The 24,730-nt window shown below is 49.7% G+C and overlaps 1 protein-coding gene across 4 annotated transcripts in view; it reads right to left on the minus strand.

The window, feature by feature from the left end:
* Positions 1 to 12,276, minus strand: part of LOC147108929 (embryonic polyadenylate-binding protein-like) — a 34,897-nt gene extending 22,621 nt beyond the window's left edge. For 2 of the 4 annotated variants that reach the window (XM_086005885.1, XM_086005882.1), the window contains exons 1-4: positions 12,108 to 12,275; positions 8,656 to 8,867; positions 5,437 to 5,630; positions 2,386 to 2,501 (exon numbers count right to left, since the gene is read on the minus strand). In XM_086005885.1, coding sequence (XP_085862011.1) covers positions 2,386 to 2,501; positions 5,437 to 5,630; positions 8,656 to 8,848 — 503 coding nt within the window. In that variant the 5' untranslated portion in view covers positions 8,849 to 8,867; positions 12,108 to 12,275. Of the gene's footprint in view, positions 1 to 2,385; positions 2,502 to 5,436; positions 5,631 to 8,655; positions 8,868 to 11,811; positions 12,047 to 12,107 lie in introns of those variants that run through there. The other 2 variants (XM_086005886.1, XM_086005884.1) reach the window with 2 other exon arrangements.
* Positions 12,277 to 24,730: the final 12,454 nt, after the last annotated feature.

The following is a 24,730-nucleotide window of genomic DNA, read 5'->3' on the forward strand; positions in this document are numbered from 1 at the left end:
TGTTGACAAATCAGCCAGCTTGGGGAACTGGGCCGGAATGGGCTCACCCAGCATCGGGTGTACGTACTGAACAGGACAACCTCAACTTAAATCAATGAGACACCTTGTTTAAATATCTCTTTGGCTTTAGGTTAACAAAGACACGCACGACCCAGCAATTATTTTACCTACAACACCGCCACGGTCAAAAGTAAAATAAGTGACAAGAAAAAAAAACCCTGCAAATGTTGGATATTTGAAACAAAAACAGAAATTGCTGGAAACACACAGCAGGTCGGTCTGGAGCGGAGGAAAGGGCGGACAAGTTAACTTTTGGGAACTGATCCTTCAATGGAACAGGTGACCTGATGAACTGTCCGTACCCCAAACATTAGCACAACCGTGCCTCTCACTCACTGACCTGCGGCTTCGAAAGGGACAAGTCGGGAAAAAAATGTCAACTCATTTAGTTTGAAATGGGACCAAATTCAGGAACAGTTGTATTTGTTTACAATCGGTTTGTGTCGGCTCGCTCTCAACATCTCTCCAAGGTTAACAGATCCAAGGACTGAGAGATTCACACCATCACACAGCTCAGGTCAGCACCAACACTTTGTGGCAGAGTGTGTTTAAAAGTGAGCAGCGTCACAGCGGAAACCTTGGGGACCCCGCTGCACTACCCTGTCTCTATCTCGGTCTGATCATCCCCCCACCTCCCTTTCATCTGTCCATTCCCCCTTCCCTCCCTCCCTATACCCCCTTCCCTCCCCACTCCCTTCCCTCCCTCTACCCACTTCCCTCCCCCTCCACCCCCTCCCTCCCCGACCCCCTTCCCCCCTTCCCTCCCTCCCCCGACCCTTCCCTCCCTCGACACCCCTTCCCTCCCTCCCTCCGACCCCCTTCCCTCCTCCCTCCGACCCCCTTCCCTCCCCCGACCCCCTTCCCCCTTCCCTCCCTCCCCCGACCCCCTTCCTCCCTCGACCCCCTTCCTCCCTTCCTTCCCCGACCCCCTTCCCTCCCTCCCTCCCCGACCCCCTTCCCTCCCTCCGACCCCCTTCCCTCCCTCCCTCCGACCCCCTTCCCTCCCTCCCCCGACCCCCTCCCCTCCCTCCCTCCCCCGACCCCCTCCCCTCCCTCCCTCCCCCGACCCCCTTCCCTCCCTCCCCGACCCGACCCCCTTCCCTCACTCCCTCCCCGACCCGACCCCCTTCCCTCACTCCCTCCCCGACCCGACCCCCTTCCCCCCCCCCTCGGCCCCCTTCCCCCCCCCCCCCACCCCCCTTCCCCCCCCCCCCCACCCCCCTTCCCCCCCCCCCCCCACCCCCCCCCTCCACCCCCCCCCCTCCCCTCGGCCCCCTTCGGCCCCCTTCCCTCCCTCCCCCCCCCCCTCGGCCCCCTTCGGCCCGCTTCCCTCCCTCCCCCCCCCCCCTCGGCCCCCTTCCCTCCCTCCCCCCCCCCCTCGGCCCCCTTCGGCCCGCTTCCCTCCCTCCCCCCCCCCCTCGGCCCCCTTCCCTCCCTCCCCCCCCCTCGGCCCCCTTCCCCCCCCCCCTCGGCCCCCTTCCCCCCCCCCTCTGCCCCCTTCCCCCCCCCCTCGGCCCCCTTCCGCCCCCCCCCCTGCCCCCTTCCGCCCCCCCCCTCGGCCACCTTCCCCCCCCCCCCCTCGGCCCCCTTCCCCCCCCCCCTCGGCCCCCTTCCCCCCCCCCCCTCGACCCCCTTCCCCCCCCCCCTCGGCCCCCTTCCCCCCCCTTGACCCCCTTCCCCCCCCCCTCGGCCCCCTTCCCCCCCCCCCCTTGACCCCCTTCCCTCCCCCCCCTTGACCCCCTTCCCTCCCCTCCCCCTCGACCCCCTTCCCTCCCCTCCCCCCCTCGACCCCCTTCCCTCCCCTCCCTCGACCCCCTTCCCTCCCCTCCCCCTCGACCCCCTTCCCTCCCCTCCCCCCCTCGACCCCCTTCCCTCCCCTCCCCCCCGACCCCCTTCCTTCCCCCCCTCGACCCCCTTCCCTCGACCCCCTTCGACCCCCTTCCCTCGACCCCCTTCCCTCCCCCCCGACCCCCTTCCCTCCCCCCCTTGACCCCCTTCCCCCCCGACCCCCTTCCCTCCCCCCTCCCTCGACCCCCTTCCCTCCCCCCTCCCTCGACCCCCTTCCCTCCCCCCCCTCGACCCCCTTCCCTCCCCCCCTCGACCCCCTTCCCTCCCCCCCTCGACCCCCTTCCCTCCCCCCTCGACCCCCTTCCCTCCCCCCCCTCGACCCCCTTCCCTCGACCCTCTTCCCTCCCCCCCCCCCTCGACCCCCTTCCCTCGACCCCCCCTCCCTCCCCCCCCTCGACCCCCTTCCCTCCCCCCCTCCCTCCCCTTCCCTCCCCCGACCCCCTCCCCTCACCCCTTCCCTCCAGTTCCCAGACTTACACTTTTCGATCATTGAGCAACATTCCGTTCATTGTCTCAATCGCCCGGTTTGCAGCTTCCTGTGTTTCGAAGTGTACAAAACCATATCCTTTCGATCCGCTCTCGTCACTGACCACCTACAACAGAAAAGAGAAAAGATTTTCGTTTTTAAGAGCAGGCATAAAAGTGCATCCCTTTGAAGGGCGATGCCCCCCCTCTCTCTCCTGAACCCATTTATTGTGTCTGCCTCAATGCCCTTCCCCCTCAATGCCTACAATCTATAATTCGATCACCCTCTGGGTGGAAAAATAAAAATTCACCAGACTTCGCTTCCTAACCTTAAACGTGCCTATTTTTTCCCCAAAACCGGTGACTCTCCTCCACCCCCCCACGCCCCCCCCCCCCCCCCTCAGTATCTAAACCCTTTACCAGTGAACAATTTGCCTGGATCGACTCGGTCACTCCCCTTCATAACATTGGGAGGTTAATGGCTGCAGCTGCACATGTCTTGGGCTAGACTGTCATAGGGTGAAAGTGTTATTCCTTCCTCCTGGCCCTACTCACCTGCCACAGTAAGCGACTCCACCGAGCTGCCCACTGAACCAGTACTTGCCTCAGCACCACCCCCCCCCAGTCCAAAACCTACATCACTTGTCCCAATGCGTTAGCTTCTATACAAGAGGCCAATTAGGAATCCAGATGTGGCTAGATCTGCACTTCTGTTTAGTGAATAAAACACAAGTCATTGGGCCTGTGTCTCGATACGTATATTCGCACGCGTACTTTAACCATATTGAGCGTTTGTTGGTAAAATGTTGAGGGGATAAGCAGAGTGTGTCAGTGTGTTTTTTGATCAATGTGACTGCTTTACTCCCTTGGTCACAATGGTGGGAGATGGTTGTTAAGTAACATTGTGTGTCAGGCAATGGCTCAGTGAGTAGCACACTCCCCGAGTCAGAAAGTTGTGGGTTCAGTCCCACTCCAGGGACTTCAACATATAAAGCTAGGCTGACACTCCCAGTGCAGTGCTGAGGGAGTGCTGCACTGTCGGAGGTGCCGTCTTTCAGATGAGACATTAAACCGAGGCCATGTCTGCTCTCTCAGGTGGACGTAAACAATCCCGCGGCCACTATTTCGAAGAAGAGCAGGGGGAGTTCTCCCCGGTGTCCAATATTTATCCCTCGATCAACATAACAAAAACAGATTATCTGGTCATTATCACATTGCTGTTTGTGGGAGCTTGCTGTGCGCAAATTGGTTGCTGCATTTCCCACATTACAACAGTGACTACACTTCAAAAGTACTTCATTGGCTGTAGAGCGCTTTGAGACATCCGGTGGTTGTGAAAGGCGCTATAGAAATGCAAGTCTTTCTTTAAATATACACGTGTGGAGTTCATTTACCCATGTTGTGTGTAAACAAACAGACCCCAGTCTGTCAAATTAGGTAACCACACCTCCCCCCCCCCCGACCCTGAACACAGGGGCCCCACAAGGATGTGTGCTGAGCCCCCTCCTCTACTCCCTCTTCACCCACGACTGTGTGGCTGTTCATGGTTCCAACACCATCATCAAGTTTGCGGATGACACCACGGTAGTAGGCCAGATCACCAACAACGATGAGTCAGCCTACAGGGAGGAGGTCCAGCATCTCGTGAAGTGGTGCGCCGATAACAACCTAGCACTTAACATCAAGAAAACCAAAGAAATCATTGTGGACTTCAGGAAGTCTAAACGCGGAAGTCACACCCCCATCCACATCAATGGGGCTGTGGTGGAAAGGGTGGACAGCTTTAAGTTCCTCGGAGTCCACATCACGGAAGACCTCTCCTGGTCCCTCAATACCTCCTCTCTGGTGAAGGCCCAGCAGCGCCTATATTTCCTAAGGAGGCTGAAGGGATGTAACCTGTCACCCCCTGATCCTCTCTAACTTTTACCGCTGCACAATAGAGAGCATCCTGACAAACTGTATCACAGTATGGTATGGCAGCTGTAGCTACTATGACCGGAAAGCCCTGCAGCGGGTAGTCAAAACTGCCCAACGCATTACCGGCACCCGGCTACCGACCATAGAGCACATATACCAGAAACGCTGTTTACGGAGGTCACGGTCCATCATCAAAGACCCTACCCACCCCAGCCACAGTCTGTTCGCCCTCCTGCCATCTGGGAGACGCTACAGATGCATTCGCACCCGTACGACCAGATTTAGGAACAGCTTCTTTCCCAGGGCTGTCATCCTACTGAACTCCACAAATAAACTCTAAAGCCTGCACATCTGCCAATGCACTTTATTATGGTTATGTTTATGTTAATGTATTTCAAGCCAAATGTATGTTGAATGTTTAAATGTCTTAATCTAAATGTACACTCTCGGGAGCCGCAAGCCTACATTTCGTTGTACTGCACTTGTGCACTAACAATGACAATAAAAGTTGATTTGATTTGATTTAAAGGGTTTTCTACTGAAATTAGTGCAGTGGTTAAAATAGCATCACCATAGCCACATCTGTGGCTGGGCAGCAATTTCTATTGGACAACACTGTCCAACAAGGTGGCTCAGTGGGCAGCACGCTTGCCTGAGTCAGAAGGTTGTGGGTTCAAGCCTCACCCCAAGGACTTGAGCCCATAATCCAGGTTGACACTCCCAGTGCAGTGCTGCACTGTCAGAGGTGCCGTCTATCGGATGAGATGTTAAACTGAGGCCCTGGCTGCCCACTCAAATGGGCATAAAAGATCCCACGGCAGTATTTTGAAGAGGAGCAGGGGTGTCCTGGGGCCAATATTTATCCCTCAACCAACTTCACTAAAAAACAGATTATCTGGTCATGATCTCATTGCAGTTTCTGGGAGCTTGCTTTGCGCAAATTGGCTGCCGCGATTCCAAATTACACTTCAGAAAGTACTTCATTGGCTGTAAAGCGCTTTGGGATGTCAAGCGGTTGTGAAAGGCGCTATAGAAATGCAAGTCTTTCTTTACATATCAAGGTGATGATTCAACTTCCACCTCTCTGTCTGACAGCCCGGTACAGGATATGTTGCGGTTGCAAATCCCCCACCCTGAGGGTCTTACCTTGCAGGACAGAATGTTTCCAAAAGCAGAGAACGTATCATACAGAGCCTTGTTATCAATGGATTCGTCCAGGTTTTTTATGAAGATGTTTCCCACTCCCGACTTGCGCAGCGAAGGGTCACGCTGGGACCACATGATACGTACGGGACGGCCTTTAATTACTTCGAAATTCATAGTGTCGAGGGCACGCTCGGCTGGAGACAGAAGGAAGAGAAATTACTGCCCGCATGGAGTAGCTCAACAACTACTTCTTCAGTACGGACATCGCTGTAGTGACTTAACACCCAGGGCTGTTTAAGCTGATGTCAAACCATAGACTCTACAGCCCAGAAGGAAATCCCTCGGCCCATTGCGTCTGTACTGGCTCTTTGCTAGAGCAACCCAAAAATAATCCCAACGCTCCCCCCACTTTCCCATATCTTCCTCTACTTCAAATATTTATCCACTGAAAAAGGTGCAATAGTCTCTGCCTCAACTACGCCGTGGCAGAACATTCCATGCACCAACACTTGGCATAAAATATTTTCTCCTAACCTCTCTCCTCACTCTCAGCGATGACCTTAAATTGATGAACCTTCTTCATTGACTCCTTAACCGGAAAAAAAACTGTCTTCCCCTATTTACTCTTGCAAAACTCTTCATAAATCTTAAAAAACTCTATTAAATCTCTGAGCCATCACTCCTTCAATAGAAATAGGCCAAAGTCTCTCTTCAAAAACTATAGTCTTCCATCCCTGGCATCATCTTGTTGAATCTACACTGAATGTTCTCTTATGGCTTTCATGTCCTTTCTGTAATGGGGTGACCAAACCTTCACACAGTGCTCCAACAGTGGCCTAACCATTGCATTATACAAACCTTCACACAGTGCTCCAACAGTGGCCTAACCATTGCATTGTACAAACCATTACACAGTGCTCCAACAGTGGCCTAACCATTGCATTGTACAAACCATTACACAGTGCTCCAACAGTGGCCTAACCATTGCATTATACAAACCTTCACACAGCGCTCCAACAGTGGCCTAACCATTGCATTATACAAACCTTCACACAGCGCTCCAACAGTGGCCTAACCATTGCATTATACAAACCATCACACAGTGCTCCAACAGTGGCTTAACCATTGCATTATACAAACCTTCACACAGTGCTCTAACAGTGACCTAACCATTGCATTATACAAATTTATTACAACTTTTGTATTCATGTAAAATATGCTCCCATTTATAAAATCTAAAATGCTATTTTTTTTTTTAATGGTTTGATCCATCTACACTCGCACTTTCAAGGAATGATTTAATTGAATCCCAAGGTCTCTCTGTTCATCCACGCCAGTCAGTATCTTCCTGTTGAATGTATATTCCCATTCCTCATTTTTCCTGCCAAAATCCATTACCTCACATTTATACAAATTAGATTGCCTCTACCATCTGCCTACCCATTCCACTAAAGTGTCAATGTCCTCTAGAAGTCTATTGTGGTCCTACTCTCTGTTTTCCAAACCCCTACCTTTGTGCCATCAGTATATTTCACATTCAGGCTCCTTATCCCAAAGTTCAAATCACCAATATACACTCTGAGAACAACAGTGGACCAGCATTGACCCCTTGGGGTGCTTCATCCAACCTTTCTCCAATTCAAGCAACGCCCATTAACCCCAGTGGAAATATGCAGAATGCTGGAACTCAATTTCACTCCCATGTACTGGGATGAAGTTCTCCTCTTTGCTGGTTGCAAGAGTCCCACATGAAATGAGTCCGTGTAGTCAATTTCCCCCCTCTCTCCCCATTATAAATTCCTGTGTCTACATTTATAATGGTAACTGTCTATGTAAACCCATCACGCTGTAGTTACACCTTCCTGCCAGTTGGTGGTGCTATAGCACCACAGTTTTGAAACTCCCACTTCCTCGGCCTGTGCTCAAGAGAATCTCTTCTGCTCCAACTTTACTTCTTGGTTTCCCAAATTACCACACGTTTAAATATAAAATCAAATATTATTTAAAAATAAGGACAGAACCCATGACTTTAAAAATGGAGACTGAATTACATCAGTATGCCTCGATCCTTGCTTCACTTGAAGGCTACATTTAGTCTTGGTTCCCCGTGTGCGAGGCTACAGGAGATAGACAAACAGTGCGTCAGCCCTGGTGAACACTCTCGTCTGAATCAGTAGATCGTGGGTTAAATCCCGGCTCGGGCTGGAGCACATAATCCAGGTGGACACTGCACTGCAGTACTGAGGGAGCGCTGCACTGTCAGAGGAGCTGTTAAACCGAGACCCATCTGCTCTCAGGTGGATGTAAAAGACCCCATGGCACTATTTGAAGAGCGGGTTGCTGGAAGTTGAGTCCTGGCCAATATTTATACCTCAACCAACATGACTTTTTAAAAAAAAAAAAAAAAAAAAAAAAAAAATTATCAGGTCATTATCTCATTGCTGTTTGTAGGAGCTTTCTGTGCGCTAATTAGCTGCAGAATTTCCCGACATTACAACAGTGACCACAAGGACTTCATTGGCTGTAAAGCGTTTTGGGGACATCCTGAAGTTGTGAAAGGTGCTATAGAAATGTAAGTCTTTCTTTTACTACAAGTATTGTTTTGAGCCAATATCTGTGCTACAGCAGTTTATATTTAGGGACACTAAATGTGTACAAATTATTGGAAGATTCACCCTGCAAACAACTGGGATAGACCTTTGGAAGCTTCATCACTCCTTCGTAGCATTACAAAGCCCTCCAAGCAGCTCGCTTGATTGGCACCCCATCCACCACCTTAAACATTCACTCCCTCCACCACCGGCGCACCGTGGCTGCAGTGTGTACCATCTACAAGATGCACTGCAGCAACTCGCCGAGGCTTCTTCGGCAGCACCTCCCAAACCCGCAACCGCTTCCACCTAGAGGGACAAGGGCAGCATGCGCATGGGAACACCACCACCTCCAAGTTCCCCTCCAAGTCACACACCATTCCAACTTAGAAGTATATCGCCGATCCTTCATCGTCACTGGGTCAAAATCCTGGAACTCCCTACCTGACAGCACTGTGGGAGTACCTTCACCACACGGACTGCAGCGGTTCAAGAAGGCGGCTCACCACCACCTTCTCAAGGGCAACTAGGGATGGGCAATAAATGCTGGGCCTTGCCAGCGACGCCCAGATCCCATAAGTGAAAAAAAAAATTACACGGATGGCGAATTCCTTGGTCCTTCACTCACCATCAGCGGGTTGCTGGAAGTTGATGTATGCATAGCCCAGGGATCGGCGCGTGACCACATCGCGGCACACTCGGATGGACATGATGGGTCCAGCGGGGGAGAACTTCTCGTAGAGCATTGCTTCAGTGACATCATGGTGCAGGTCCCCAATGTACAGCGAGGCAATCGGGTAGCCAGGGCCAGTTGCATTCATTCTTGGTGGTGGCTCAATTCTACAAGACATTTCAATAGTTATCTTTGGGGGAAAACAAGCAAATACCATCATCTGAGAGTTGAATTCTTTTTAAACACCATTTGGTGCACTGCAGGGAGTGAAGGGACTGGGCCGTTAGGTACCTGGTTTCATAACCTTCCACTCCATCTCATATTTGGTTTCAAATTCTATCTCGGGGCTTCTTTTGGTGGAGTGGGGGTGAGGGGGTAAAGAGAAGATGGAGTGAAGACAAGGTTCTCTCAGACAGCTGGGTATCACAGCAAATCAAAACTAAAGGCACCACCGGATCACTATCCAGAGACGCCCCCGCTGGAAAGTGTTCATCAGGTGAGAACGGGATCAGCCATGATGCCCCTCAGAGTTCAACAGCTGCCAAACACTCACTCTTTAGGCTTATGGTGATGAATGGGTGGCTGGCAACCGTGTTACTGCAGTCCAGAAAAAGATAAACGGAAACTGGAGGGAAATACTCATAACTAACAGAAACATAGAAGATAGGAGCAGGAGTAGGCCATTCGGCCCTTCGAGCCTGCTCCGCCATTCAATGTGATCATGGCTGATCATCCAAATTCAGTACCCTGTCCCTGCCTTCTCGCCATATCCCTTGATCCCTTTAGCCTCAAGAAATATATCCAACTCTTTCTTGAATATATTTAATGAACTGGCCTCCACCGCCCTCTGTGGCGGAGAATTCCGCAGGTTCACCACTCTCTGGGTGAAGAAATTCCTCCTCATTTCAGTCCTAAATGGCCTACCCCTTATCCTTAGACTGTGACCCCTGGTTCTGGACTCCCCGGCCATCAGAAACATCCTTCCTGCATCTAGTCTGTCCCGACCTGACAGAATTTTATATGGCAACGATACACACAAGGTGGTGATGGACCTTAGCACTGAACTATCGGCACTGTTCCATCAGCCAAGGAAAAGAGAACCGATCATTCAAAACTAAAGGACAAACTCATTCACATTAAAAGTAATACACAGCTTCAAGTGTACTTTGCCCATTGATCATTTGTTCCATTTGTTGGCAGAGTACAGCTGAACATTGATACCATTCACTGAAACGTCGCTGAAAATGAAGCCATTTGGTCATTAATGGACCAAGAAGCAAATCCAGACCAGACCGGACCGGACCAGGGCGGACCAGAGCGGACCGGACCAGGGCGGACCAGCACTCACGGTAATCAAAGGAACCCATCCATCCGAAACTACCGGATTGTGAAAAACCCATCTGGTTCACTAATGTCCTTTATGGAAGGAAATCTGCCGTCCTTACCTGGTCTGGCCTATGTGACTCCAGACCCACAGCAATGTGGTTGACTCTCAACTGTCCTCTGAAATGGCCTAGCGAGCCACTACAAAACACTGCAGCGGTTAAAGGCGGCGCCTCACCACCACCTTCTCCAGGGTAATTAGGGATGGGCAATAAATGCTGGCCTTGCCGGCGACGCCCACATCCCGTGAAGGAATAAAAAAAACTCTGCAGGACCACAAACAGTATCAAAACTTTGCATAGCAACAGATGGACCAATGGACAACCTCTGGTTACTGTAGTGCCCCAGGCCCATTCAGGCTACATCTGCATTAGAAGAGGATACATGCAGTTAGGCTGCAATAAGTCAGAGAAAAGGATTGAAGAGATATTCTTGGTCGATATTGGGTAGATTTGTGATTCAGTGTCAGGCTCACTCATTCCTCCAGACCAGTCTCTACTCTTCTCCCCAACCACCATTCCCCCAGACCAGTCTCCACTCTTCTCCCCAACCACCATTCCCCCAGACCAGTCTCTACTCTTCTCCCCAACCACCATTCCCCCAGACCAGTCTCTACTCTTCTCCCCAACCACCATTCCCCCAGACCAGTCTCTACTCTTCTCCCCAACCACCATTCCTCCAGACCAGTCTCTACTCTTCTCCCCAACCACCATTCCCCCAGACCAGTCTCTACTCTTCTCCCCAACCACCATTCCCCCAGACCAGTCTCTACTCTTCTCCCCAACCACCATTCCCCCAGACCAGTCTCTACTCTTCTCCCCAACCACCATTCCCCCAGACCAGTCTCCACTCTTCTCCCCAACCACCATTCCTCCAGACCAGTCTCTACTCTTCTCCCCAACCACCATTCCCCCAGACCAGTCTCTACTCTTCTCCCCAACCACCATTCCCCCAGACCAGTCTCTACTCTTCTCCCCAACCACCATTCCCCCAGACCAGTCTCTACTCTTCTCCCCAACCACCATTCCCCCAGACCAGTCTCCACTCTTCTCCCCAACCACCATTCCTCCAGACCAGTCTCTACTCTTCTCCCCAACCACCATTCCCCCAGACCAGTCTCTACTCTTCTCCCCAACCACCATTCCCCCAGACCAGTCTCCACTCTTCTCCCCAACCACCATTCCCCCAGACCAGTCTCTACTCTTCTCCCCAACCACCATTCCCCCAGACCAGTCTCTCTTCTCCCCCATTCCCCCAAACATCCACTGTTCAAAGAAAACAAAGAAGGGGATTGAATGATTCAATAGTTAACACACTATACTTTCATCTCAGAGATAAAAGACTGGGTGAAACAAGATTAAAAAAAAAAGTTTAAAAGGTAGCGTAGAGAGAGCTTTACTGTGCAGCTAAACTCGAGTGTTGTTGTGAATACTGAGTGTAAAAGAGTTCAATCTTGCAGCAGACACCATTCACCTCACCACCTGTCCGCCCTCCCCTTCCAAAGTTTTACTGGAGTGAACTCAATCAATACCCTTTGCACAAGTCCCAACGCATTTCCCGTTGGACTGAGTGCTTATTACAAGCAAGGTCCGTGGAAAACCTCGCCAAGAGCTCAACCCAATCTCACCCAGGTGCAAGTCCCTTGCCGCGGTCCGTCACACCAAGATGTCCAGACACTTTGAACTAACCCCAGTGGGGGATGGCCAGGAGAAGGAATTGCAAACGGACCTTCAAGAGGTTTGCTCGATGGAACTTTCAGTCGGACTCCCCCGCTCGAAGGTTGGAGAGGAGGAACCCAACCCAACTCAACTCAACGCCAACATGGTCCATGGGAGGCGAGGGCCAATGGGACCCATGGGGAGAATCTCCACTCCAAAAGAACCAAGCGTTGTCTTCTCCCCAAAGTTCCCACTGGCTCCCAGGATGAACTCCAGATGTGGTTTCAATCCTTCCTACAGAATCTGATCATTGCAACTTTTTTTTTTCCAAAAAAAAACTTCAGGAGAAATAAAACTCTCACTAACCGCGGTTATCAAACGCCGTCTTGTTGCTCTTTCACTTTAAAGACACTATTTTTCCCCCCGCTTCCCCTTTTTTTTATTTTTATATTTTATTTGGCTGATACCAAGACCAACCAACTCTTTATATCTCCGCCATGGAGACCGCAGCACTACTTCCTGCTGTAAATAGTGCCGGGCATGGAGTGGGGAGGGAAACAGGTCAATAACTGTTTAAACCAGTAATAACGCGGTCTGCAAGGAGACTCTGCCTTGATTAAGCTCCAGGTAGTCCTATAATTGTAATTTGAGACGAGGACAAATCGGTTCCTTCCTAATTAAACTGCATTTGGAATTATTGTGCACGTTTATTTATAATAAGTAGCAAGATATTTGAATAAAGCCTCTGCTGACGCACATGGTTTGGGAATACTCCCAGCTTCCTGGTGCAGTGTCCATTCTTTCATTTATAAGCCTGGCTGGTCTGTTCGACCACAATCAGGGGGAAATGCTGCCCTGCACCTATTGTTTAGTAGAATCACTTTATCAGGTTTTGTTTGTATTTGATTTCCCCATGACAGAATTTCAATTCCAATCACTTCCTGTCTGGTGTCATATAATTGTGTAAAGACCTATAAATGACCATACAAGCTGTGTGAATGGCTCAATGATTGGCCTCGTCAATAGGGGTCAATGACCACTGATCTCTTGGGACCACAGCAACAGGAAGAGGCCATTCAGCCCCCCGAGCCTGTTTTGCCATTCAGTGAGATCCTGGCTGATCTGTAGCTTAACTCCATCCACCTGCCTTGGCTCCATATCCTTTTCTACCCCTAGTCTAGCCAAAAATTATTGATCTCAGATTTCAAGTTATTAATTGAGCTGGCATCCATTGCTTTTTGTGGGAGATATTTCTACACTTCTATCACCCTTTTGTGTGAAGAAGTGTTTCTCTCCCGAATGGCCTGGCTCTGATTTTCAGGTTCTGTTCCCCTTGTCCTAGACTCCCCACTAGCAGAAAAAGTTTCTATCCTATCAATTCCTAAAACCCTCAATCAAATCACCCCTTAACCTTCTATGTTCCAGGGAATCCAAACCAAGTTCAAATAATCAAGGATAAAGGTTGATGGGGCAAGCATTGCACGCAGGAGGGGTGATAATGTCTGGTGTTTACTAACCAGCTCCATGCTCCAAATATTCCCCTGACCAGGATTCGAACCAGGAGCTCAGCAGAGCCACACCCTAATCATTGGACCACCAGGGGAGCTACTCTTTCGTAACATGTCTGCCATTTTCTTCTCACCCCACCCTCATATTTTGGGTGACTTTTGGTTTTGTTGTTGTCTAGTTTCTCCCCTTCTCCTGAAAGTATTGCCCCATACTAGGAGGAGGGGGGATACGAAGTGGAGCTATAGTAGGGGGTGATGCACAGCCAAATATAGAGGAAAAAAACAAGTCAGCCTGGAAGGCAGAGCAAATATGTAACGGCACAAGGGAGTAGGGCAAGGCTGGATGGCATTTATTTTAATGCAAGTAAGACAGATGAATTGAAGGCGTTGATGAACACATGGGAGTATGATATTGTTGCTATCACAGAGACATGGTTGAGGGAGGGGCAGGACTGGCAGCTCAATAATCCGGGGTATAGAATCTTCAGGGGAGACAGAGGGGGGTGTAAAAGAGGAGGGGGTGTCGCAATATTAATCAAGGAGTCAATTACTGCAGTAAGGAGGGATGATATCTTAGCAGGTACCTCTAATGAAGCCATATGGGTAGAACTTAAAAACAAAAAGGGGGCAAGCACTTTGCTGGGAGTGTACTATAGGCCCCCAAACAGTCAGGGGGAGATAGAAGAACAGATAGGTAGGCAAATCTCAGAGAAGTGTGGTAATAATAGTAGGGGATTTCAAATTCCCCGATATTAACTGGGATAGTCAGAGTGTGAAAGACTTAGAGGATGCGGAATTCTTAAAGTGCATCCAGGAGAGCTTTTTGAGCCAGCATATAGAAAGTCCTACGAGAGAGGGGGCGGTACTGGACCTAATTCTAGGGAATGTAGCTGGGCAAGTGGTAGAAGTGTCAGTAGGAGAGCATTTTGGTGACAGTGACCATAATTCGGTGAGATTTAAGGTAGTTATGGAAAAGGACAAAGACGGACCGGAAATAAAGGTTCTAAATTGGGGGAAGGCTGATTTTAATATGATAAGGCAGGATCTGGCCAAAGTGGACTGGGATCAGCTACTTGTAGGAAAATCCACATCAGAGCAGTGGGAATCTTTCAGAAAGGAAATAGAGAGAGTACAGCGCCAATATGTTCCTGTAAAGGTCAAGGGTGGAACCAACAAGTCCAGGGAACCCTGGATGTCAAGGGATATACAAGAATGGATTAGGAAAAAAAGGGAGGCTTTTGGCAGATACAAAGGACTAAAAACAGTGGAAGCCCTAGAGTATAGAAAGTGCAGGGAGGTACTTAAAAAAGAAATTAGGAGAGCGAAGAGGGGGCATGAAAAAACACTGGCGGGCAAAATAAAGGAAAATCCCAAGGCATTTTATAAGTATATTAAGGGCAAGAGGATAACCAGGGAAAGAGTAGGGCCCATTAAGGACCAAAGTGGCAATCTGTGTGTAGAGCCGGAAGATGTAGGTGAGGTTTTAAATGAATATTTTGAATCTGTGTTCACTATGGAGAAGGATGATGTAGGCATAGAAATCAGGCAGGGGGATTGTGATATACTTGAACAAATTAGCATTGAGAGGGAGGAGGTACTAGCGGTTTTAGCGGGCTTAAAAGTGGATAAATCCCCAGGCCCAGACGAGACGTATCCCAGGCTGCTGTGTGAGGCAAGGGAGGAGATTGCAGGGGCTCTGACACAAATTTTCAGAACCTCTCTGGCCACAGGGGAGGTGCCAGAGGACTGGAGGACAGCTAACGTAGTACCATTATTCAAGAAGGGTAGTAGGGATAAACCAGGGAATTACAGGCCAGGGAGCCTAACATCAGTGGTAGGGAAATTATTGGAAAAAATTCTGAGGGACAGAATTAGTCTCCACTTGGAGAGGTAAGGATTAATCAAGGATAGTCAGCATGGCTTTGTCAGGGGGAGATCATGTCTAACCAATTTGATTGAATTTTTCGAGGGGGTGACTAGGTGTGTGGATGAGGGTAGTGCAGTTGATGTAGTCTACATGGACTTCAGTAAGGCTTTTGCCAAAGTCCCGCATGGGAGACTGGTCAAGAAGGTAAGAGCTCATGGGATCCAGGGCAATTTGGCACATTGGATCCAAAATTGGCTTAGTGGCAGTAGGCAGAGGGTGATGGTTGAAGGTTGTTTTTGAGACTGGAAGCCTGTGTCCAGTGGTGTACCGCAGGGATCGGTGCTGGGTCCCTTGCTGTTTGTAGTATACATTAATGATTTAGATATGAATGTAGGAGGTATGATCAGTAAGTTCGCAGATGACCCGAAAATTGGTGGAGTGGTAAATAGCAAGGAGGGAAGCCTCAGGCTACAGGACGATATAGACGGGTTGGTTAGATGGGCAGAACAGTGGCAAATGGAATTTAACCCTGGAAAATGTGAGGTGATGCATTTTGGGAGGACTAAGAAAGCAAGGGAATACACAATGAATGGTAGGACCCTAAGAAGGACAGAGGATCAGAGGGACATTGGTGTGCATGTACATAGATCCCTGAAGGCAGCAGGACAGGTAGATAAGGTGGTCAAAAAGGCATATGGGATACTTGCCTTCATTAGCCGAGGCATAGAATATAAGAGCAGGGAGGTTATGATGGAGCTGTACAAAACGCTAGTTAGGCCACAGCTGGAATACTGTGTGCAGTTCTGGTCGCCACACTATAGGAAGGATGTGTTTGCATTGGAGAGGGTGCAGAGGATATTCACCAGGATGTTACCTGGGCTGGAGCGCTTCAGCTATGAAGAAAGACTGGACAGGCTGGGGTTGTTTTCCTTGGAGCAGAGAAGGCTGAGGGGGGACCTGATTGAGGTGTACAAAATTATGAGGGGCATAGATAGGATAGATAGGAAGGAACTTTTCCCCTTAGTAGAAGGGTCAATAACCAGGGGGCATAGTTTGAAGGTAAGGGGCAGGAGGTTTAGAGGGGATTTGAGGGAAAACTTTTTCACCCAGAGGGTGGTTGGAATCTGGAACTCACTGCCCTCACAACACCATAGCATACAAGGCTACGGACCAAGTGCTGGAAAATGGGATTAGAATAGACAGGGCTTGATGGCCGGCGCGGACATGATGGGCCGAAGGGCCTCATTCTGTGCGGTATAACTCTATGACTTTATGAGTTGTGGCCAGTTCTCACGTGTGAGACTAGCTAATGTCCTCATGCAACGCCTACACAGATGCCCCTTCCAGTAGAAGTCACTAGATAATGATCAGAAGCAGGGACCGTGGCTGTTTTCCCCCTTCCCAATTGAAACCAATTGTAGCACCCCGACTCCATTGAGATCAGCTGCCTCAGCACAGACCATGGATCAGGCCTGGGCTCTACTGGTGTATGTGACTTCGTTCCACTTTGGTCAGTCAATGTATCAGCTGTGGGATGGTGTCTTACTCTGATATTCACTAGATTCAATGGATAGGGTATAAACATGATTAATGACTAACTGGAGGCTGGGTCATTGAATATATTCAAGGCGGAGATAGACAGATTTTTGAACAATAAGGGAGTCGAGGGTTATGGGGAGCGGGCAGGGAAGTGGAGTTGAGGCCAAGATCAGATCAGCCATGATCTTATTGAATGGCGGAGCAGGCTCGAGGGGCCGAATGACCGACTCCTGCTCCTATGTCTTATGTCTATGTCTTATGCACACCTATTAGATGCCTGAACATGACCTCATCAATGATACCAATTCATTGAGCGGGGTAGGCGGTGTAGTGGTTATGTTACTGGGCTAGTAATCTAGGGCCTTGATTATTAACCCAGACATCATGAATTCAAACCCCACCACAGTAGCTGAAACAAAGAGCTGTGGGCTTTTTTTTGGCGGGGCGAGATATTGATGTCAGTATAAAAGTGACCATGAAGCTGTCAGATTGTCATAACCAAACCTAACTGGTTCACTAATGTCCTTTTTAGGGAAGGAAACCTGCCGTCCTTACCCGGCCTGGGCCTATATGTGACTCCAGTCCCACACCAACGTGGTGGCTGATTCTTAACTGCCCCTCTGAAGAGGCCCAGCAAGACCCTCAGTTGTATTAAAATGCTAGAAAGCACTTTCTCAGGGCAACTAGGGGTGAGCAATAAATGCTGACTTGCCAGTGACACCCACATCCTTGGAATGAATATTTAAAAGAAATACATCCCTTAATAAGATTGTTATAGATATCAGTGCAAAATGTTAGCTTCATTTAATGAACATCAAAAACATATTTTTTTTAACTTAACATCCCCCCCCCACCCCAGATTGACGTATTCAGGAGAGGCTGGAGTAATTGCAGGAAAGTGGGTTGGTTCCCAATTAAATTGAAACTGTACAGGGCCGGACAGCAGTGCTGAGATCTTGAGTTGAGTTCTGCTATTTGCCTTTCTAAAGATGAAAATCTATTAGCAACTTTGATCATTAATATCACGGGGCACAGGTGAATTCTGCTTAAAAACAAATAGTGTTTGACGTAAGAAAACTACTAGGCACTTGGTCTAAGCGTTAAACAAGGCTTTAATCAACTGTTTTACAACATGGAGGTCTAGTTGTGTCCTTCACTAGTTCCTGTTAAGAATGTCCTGAGCAAGCTGGGCCCATGCCCAAGTATTTATACTCTCCCTGGACAGCGCCACCCGCAGGCCACTCAGTTGATTCTTGTCAGTGTTTGGTTTAAATTTTAGAGATTTCTGCACAGTCTATACTAAAACCCAGATTGATTCAAAAACAGGTAAGTGGCAACACTAGAGAAGAGAGACAGGGAATGAGAAGGACTCTCACCCAACATCTCATGTGGTTACCCCAAAATGTAATGCAAACCTATCTTTAGATTGATATGTCTGCCCCTGGAAATATGAGTAGCTGAAGCTGAGACAGAGTGTGGGATGGGAGAAGCAGTGGGCAATTGCACATTGAAGGGAAATAACCACTTTAAACTTGGGAACCAGGAACCAAAGATACCGACTCACCTTCTGTGAAGCGAGACCAGTGGAATGATCTGGGTGGTTACCCTTCAACCCTGGAGAGAAAACGATTGTGCATTTGTATAGCGTCCTTCACATCCTCTAAGTGTCGCTTTGTGTTGTACATCTGAGTGACATCACTCAAAATTCATCTGGGCTTTAATGGGGCTCAAAAGCCGGATATTGGAGCGTTCTTTGAGAACGTGAAGGAATGCGCTGCAATTTTTTGTATAGGGTGTTCGCTCTTCAACTGGCCGCGTTACTGAAAATGTTCAACTCTACCTTAACGCCAACCATTTATCCCAAACTCCACAAATAGTCTTACTAGGAAGCCTTCCCAAGAAGATTAGGGATGGACTATTGTGTGGATCTTGGCCCATCTCCAGCATTAACTTGGATTCTTGACCCCTTGTCGAAGGATTCTTGGCCAGGTTAGCTTCTGTTCCTAAAATAAAAACAGAAAATGCTGGAGATACTCAGCAGGTCAGGCAGCATCTGTGAGGAGAGAGAAACAGAGTTAACGGTTCAGGTCGATGACCTTTCGTCAGAACTGGAAAAAAGCAGGAAATGGAACAGATTTTAAGCAAGTGCAGGGGCTGGGAAATGGAGGAGGGGATGAAAGACCATTGCTGAGGGAAGATACGTGGCTGTGAAAGCGAGCTTCTGTTCCTCCTCGGAGGCGAGCGCATTTTGATCTACCATCCGGTCCATCTCCCTTTGGCGTCACCAACGGGGTCTCCGTCTTCCAAAGGGAGATGGACCGGATGGTAGATCAAAATGCGTTGCAGGCCACTTTCCCATATCTGGACAATGTGACCATCTGCGGCCGTGACTTGCAGGACCATGATGCAAACCTCGAAAAATTCCTCCGCACCGCCCAACTCCTGAACCTGACATATAACAAGGAGAAGTGCATATTCCGCACAAACCGCCTCGCCATCCTTGGCTGTGTTGTGGAACACGGAGTCATCGGCCCCGACCCCGACCGGATGCGTCCCCTTATGGAACTCCCACTGCCCCACTGCCTCAAGGCCCTGAAGAGGTGCCTAGGGTTTTTCTCCTATTATGCCCAGTGGGTCCCCTACTATGCGGACAAGGCCCATCCGCTGATCAAGTCCACCTCTTTTCCCTTGACGGCAGAGGCCCGCTTAGCCTTCCACCGTATCAAGGAAGACATTGCCAAAGCCACCATGCACGCAGTGGACGAATCCATCCCCTTCCAGGTGGAAAGCGACGCGTCCGACTTTGCCCTGGCCGCTACCCTCAATCAGGCGGGAAGACCCGTGGCCTTCTTTTCACGAACCCTCCAAGGCCCGGAGACCAGACACTCCGCTGTTGAGAAGGAGGCCCAGGCGATTGTGGAGGCTGTGCGTCATTGGAGGCACTACCTGGCCGGAAAACGATTTACCCTGCTCACTGACCAACGTTCAGTTGCTTTCATGTTTAACAACAAGCAGAGGGGCAAAATCAAAAATGACAAGATCTTGAGGTGGAGAATCGAACTTTCCACCTACAATTACGAGATCTTGTACCGGCCCGGGAAGCTCAATGAACCCCCGGATGCGCTATCGCGTGGCACCTGCGCCAGCGCGCAGATCGATAGACTGCGGGCCCTCCACAATGACCTCTGCCACCCGGTGGTCACCAGGTTCTTCCACTTCATCAAGGCCCGCAACCTGCCTTACTCTATTGAGGAGGTCAGGACCATGACCAGGAACTGCCAAGTCTGCGCTGAGTGCAAACCGCACTTTTATAGACCAGACAGGGCCCACCTGATAAAAGCCACTCGCCCCTTCGAGCGCCTGAGCGTTGATTTTAAAGGGCCTCTCCCCTCCTCCGACCGCAATGTGTACTTCCTCAATATTATTGATGAGTACTCCCGTTTCCCGTTCGCCATCCCCTGCCCGGACATGACCAGTGCCACGGTCATTAAATGTCTGAACGACCTCTTCACCCTGTTCGGTTTCCCCAGCTATATCCATAGCGACCGGGGCTCATCGTTTATGAGCGACGAACTCCGTCAGTACCTGCTAACTAGGGGTATTGCCACAAGCAGGGCCACCAGTTACAACCCCCGGGGGAACGGACAGGTGGAAAGAGAAAATGCGACAGTTTGGAAGGCCGCCCTGCTAGCCTTAAAGTCTAGGGGCCTTCCAACCTCCCGCTGGCAGGATGTGCTCCCCGATGCGCTCCACTCTATTCGGTCACTGCTCTGCACTGCCACTAACGCCACCCCTCATGAGAAAATGTTTGTCTTTCCAAGGAAGTCCACATCGGGGACATCGCTACCGCCATGGCTGACGTCCCCAGGGCCGGTCCTACTGAGAAGGCACGTGAGGACCCATAAAACGGACCCCCTGGTCGAGAGGGTCGACCTCCTCCACGCCAACCCCCAGTATGCTTACATTGCATAGCCGGACGGGCGGGAGGACACAGTCTCCATAAGAGACCTTGCACCCTCGGGGGCCGCAGTAACCCACTACTCACTACCACCCCCCCCCACGATCCGATATCCAGCCCCAGCAGACGGCAGGCCTGGGCCCCGCGACCCGCTCGACATCTACGAGGACGACACACCTGTGCCACAGCCCACGCAGGACTCGACGCCGGAAGCTCCACTACCCCTGCCGTCGCCACGCCGATCACAGCGGCAGACAAGACCTCCAGAGAGACTCCAATACACTAACTTTTAATACACTTCACCCCGCCGAACTCAATTTTAAACAAGGGGTGAATGTGGTAAACCACTGTTTGTATTCCACTGTGTACATGCCTGGACATGCCTCGGCTGACTCCTCCCACAAGTCCTAGTATAAAGGTGACTGCTCCCCAGCCCTTTGTATTTCTGGACCGGTCGACCACTCGAGGCAGACCTTCATTCTTTTGTTAATAAAAGCCTTTAGTTACTCTCTTAACTCTCAGTCTTTTATGAGTAATTGATAGCGCATCATGCTGGAGATACTCAGCAGGTCAGGCAGCATCTGTGAGGAGAGAGAAACAGAGTTAACGGTTCAGGTCGATGACCTTTCGTCAGAACTGGAAAAAAGCAGGAAATGGAACAGATTTTAAGCAAGTGCAGGGGCTGGGAAATGGAGGAGGGGATGAAAGACCATTGCTGAGGGAAGATACGTGGCTGTGAAAGCGAGCTTCTGTTCCTCCTCGGAGGCGAGTTGAGCTGGCTGAGAGGTAGTTATTCTGTAATGGTTACGGATCCATTGCAGGCATGACATTAAAGCCAGCGACCCCATCACTTGTGGTCTCCCTTGATGCATACTGAGTGTAATGGAGGTCCCTTCGGGGTTACTCCCCTCCCTCCCAGATCGTGAGTTTTTTTTTACTGAAGAACTCGCTACTTTCTCCTCATCTTTGTTCGTTCCCTGGAGGCACTCGTGGAACACAGAAGGAATCAATAGATTCGCATCATGCGGCTCCAGAGTATATTTCAGTAAATGAGTGATTTTATTTTGTAATTTTTGAGAGAGGACCACATTATTTAACAAACAGAAAAGTTTGCAATATTATCAGGCTCTAAAATTAGCTAGATGTCCAATGCCAGCCCTTTATTAAGGTCTTGGTCTCTCACCATTATGGATTGTCTCCACTGTGATAGAATCATAGAAGAGTACAGCACAGAAGGAGGCCATTCGGCCCATCGAGTCTGCGCCGGCTCTTTCGAAGAGCAATCCAGTCAGTCCCACTTCCCCGCTCTTTCCCCATATCCCTGCAATTTTTTCTCCTTCAAGTATTTATCAAATTTCCTTTTGAAGGCGACTATTGAATCTGTATCCACCGCCCGATCAGGCAGTGCATTCCAAATCCTAACCACTTGTTGCATATAGTTTTTCCTCATGTCGCCTCTGGTTCTTTTGCCAATCACCTTAAATCTGTGCCCTCTGGTTATCGACCCTTCAGCCTTTGGAAACAGTTTCTCTTTATTTACTCTAACGAAATCTTCATGATTTTAAACACCTCTATCAAATCTCCTCTTAGCCTTCTCTGCTCCAAGGTGAACAACCCCAGCTTCTCCAGTCTATCCACGTAACTTTATTCCCTCATCCCTGGAACCATTCTAGTAAATCTCCTCTGCACCCTCTCCAAAGCCTTCATGTCCTTCCTAAAGTGTGGTGTCCAGACTAGGACACAATACTCTAGCTGGGTTGTGTACAGATGTATCAGATGGTTAATCTGTCTCCTTCCAAAGTGAGAAGCGACGCCATTGATTATTAACCCATTGCTAATAAAAAGACATACAGACATAAGGGATCGTTTCCTCTCGTAATGTAGTGAATAGAGTTTTAAAATGGAGATTTCAGAATGCAGAGGGTTAAATTATGAGGACAGGTTGCATAGACTTGGCTTGTATTCCCTTGAGTTTAGAAGATTGAAGGGTGATCTGATCGAGGGGTTTAAAATGTTAAAAGGATTCGATAGGAGAAACTATTTCCTCTGATGGGGGGAGTCCAGGACAAGGGGGCATAATCTTAAAATTAGAGCCAGGCCGTTCAGGGGTGATGTCAGGAAGCACTTCCTCACACAAAGGGCAGTGGAAACCTGGAACTCTCTCCCCCAAAAAGCTGTGGATGCTGGAGGTCAATTGGAGCTTTCAAGACTGTGGTCGGTAGATTTTTGTTGGGTAAGAGTATCGAGGGATACGGAGCAAAGGCGGGTAAATGGAGTTGAGGTCACAGATCAGCCTTGATCTAATTGAATGGCGGAACAGGCTCGAGGGGCTGAATGGCCCCCTCTTGGTCCTAATGTTCCTATGGCGTATGTCTGTAGGGTTGATGGTTGCCCTGCAGGTGCGCCAGAATAGAGACAATCTAGAAAAAGAACTTGCTTGAAGTGTCTTTTATACAGAATGAAGGCACAGAGCCTTACCCTGTTGTTGTTGGGTGGATTTGGGTTAATGTAAGGTATTCCTTCTGGATTAAAAAAAAATTTGTTTATGGGATCAGAGCGTCATTGGCAATGCCAGCATTTATTGCCCTTGAGAAGGTGGTGGTGAGCCGCCTTGAACCCCTGCAGTCCCTGTGGTGAAGGTACTCCCACAGTGCTGTTAGGTAGGAAGTTCCAGGATTTTGACCCAGCGATGATGAAGGATCGACAATATACTTCTAAGTCAGGCTGGTGTGTGACATGGAGGGGAACTTGGAGGTGGTGGTGTTCCCATGCACCTGCTGCCCTTGTCCTTCTAGGTGGAAGAGGTTGCGGGTTTGGGAGGTGCTGCCGAAGAAGCCTTGGCGAGTTGCTGCAGTGCATCTTGTAGATGGTACACACTGCAGCCGCGGTGCGCCGGTGGTGGAGGGAGTGAATGTTTAAGGTGGTGGATGGGGTGCCAGTCAAGCAGGTTGCTTTGTCCTGGATGGTGTTGAGCTTCTTGAGTATTGTTGGTGCTGCACTCATCCAGGCAAGTGGAGAGTATTCCATCACATTCCTGACTTCTTCCTTGTAGATGGTGGAAAGGCTTTGGGGAGTCAGGAGGTGAGACACTCGCCGCAGAATACCCAGCCTCTGACCTGCTCTTGTAGCCACAGTATTTGTGGCTGGTCCAGTTAAGTTTCTGGTTAATGGTGGCCCCCAGGATGTTGATGGTGGGGGATTCGGCGATGGGGAGGTGGTTAGACTCTCGCTTGTTGAAGATAGTCATTGCCTGGCACTTCAGTGTCTGTTAAAGCCAGCGGCTCCTTGCCCGTTCCCTCTAACTGTTGGGCTGGAATCTTGGGCCACATCCTATAAGAGAACCGATGGGGGCACCAACCTCCTGTACAGGAAAATCAACGTAGAGGCAGTTTTAGTGGCTCAGACACTGTGGAAGGGTCCACCGATTATGGGGGGGGTGACTGCTTTCGGATCTTGTGATAAGAGCTGGAGCGGGCTGATGTTTTGAATAGGAAGATCTTGAGTTGGGACAATTACATGGATGATACCAGAACTGAGAGGTTACAACCATCAGGAAAGACTGAACAGGCTGGGGCTCTTTTTTCTCTCGAGAAAAGAGAAGACTGAGGGGCAACCTGATAGAAGTTTTTAAAATTCTGCAGGGGTGCTCCTGGCTGGAGAGTCTCGCACCAGGGGTCAGTCTCAGAATAAGGGGTCGGCCATTTAGGACTGAGATGAGGAGACATTTCGTCACTCAGAGGGTGGTGAATCTTTGGAATTCTCTACCCCAGAGGGCTGTGGAGGCTCAGTTGTTGAGTATATTTAAGACAAGAGATTGATAGATTTTTGAATATTAAGGGAATCAAGGGATATGGGGATCAGGCAGGAAAGTGGAGATGAAGTAGAAGATCAGCCATGATCTTATTGAATGGCAGAGCAGGCTGGAGGGGCCGAATGGCCAACTCCTGCTCCTATTTCTTATGTTCGATAGGGTAGATGTAGAGAAAATGTTTCCACTTGTGCAGGGAGTCCAAAACTAGGGGCCATAAATATAAGACACTAATAAATCCAATAAGGAATTCAGGATAAACCTCTTTACCCAGAGAGTGGTTAGACTATGGAACTTGCTACCACAGGG

This window comes from Somniosus microcephalus, chromosome 13, assembly GCF_052327205.1.
Source record: "Somniosus microcephalus isolate GS21.2 chromosome 13, FLI_Smic_1.0, whole genome shotgun sequence".
NCBI classification, from domain to species: Eukaryota; Metazoa; Chordata; class Chondrichthyes; order Squaliformes; family Somniosidae; genus Somniosus; species Somniosus microcephalus.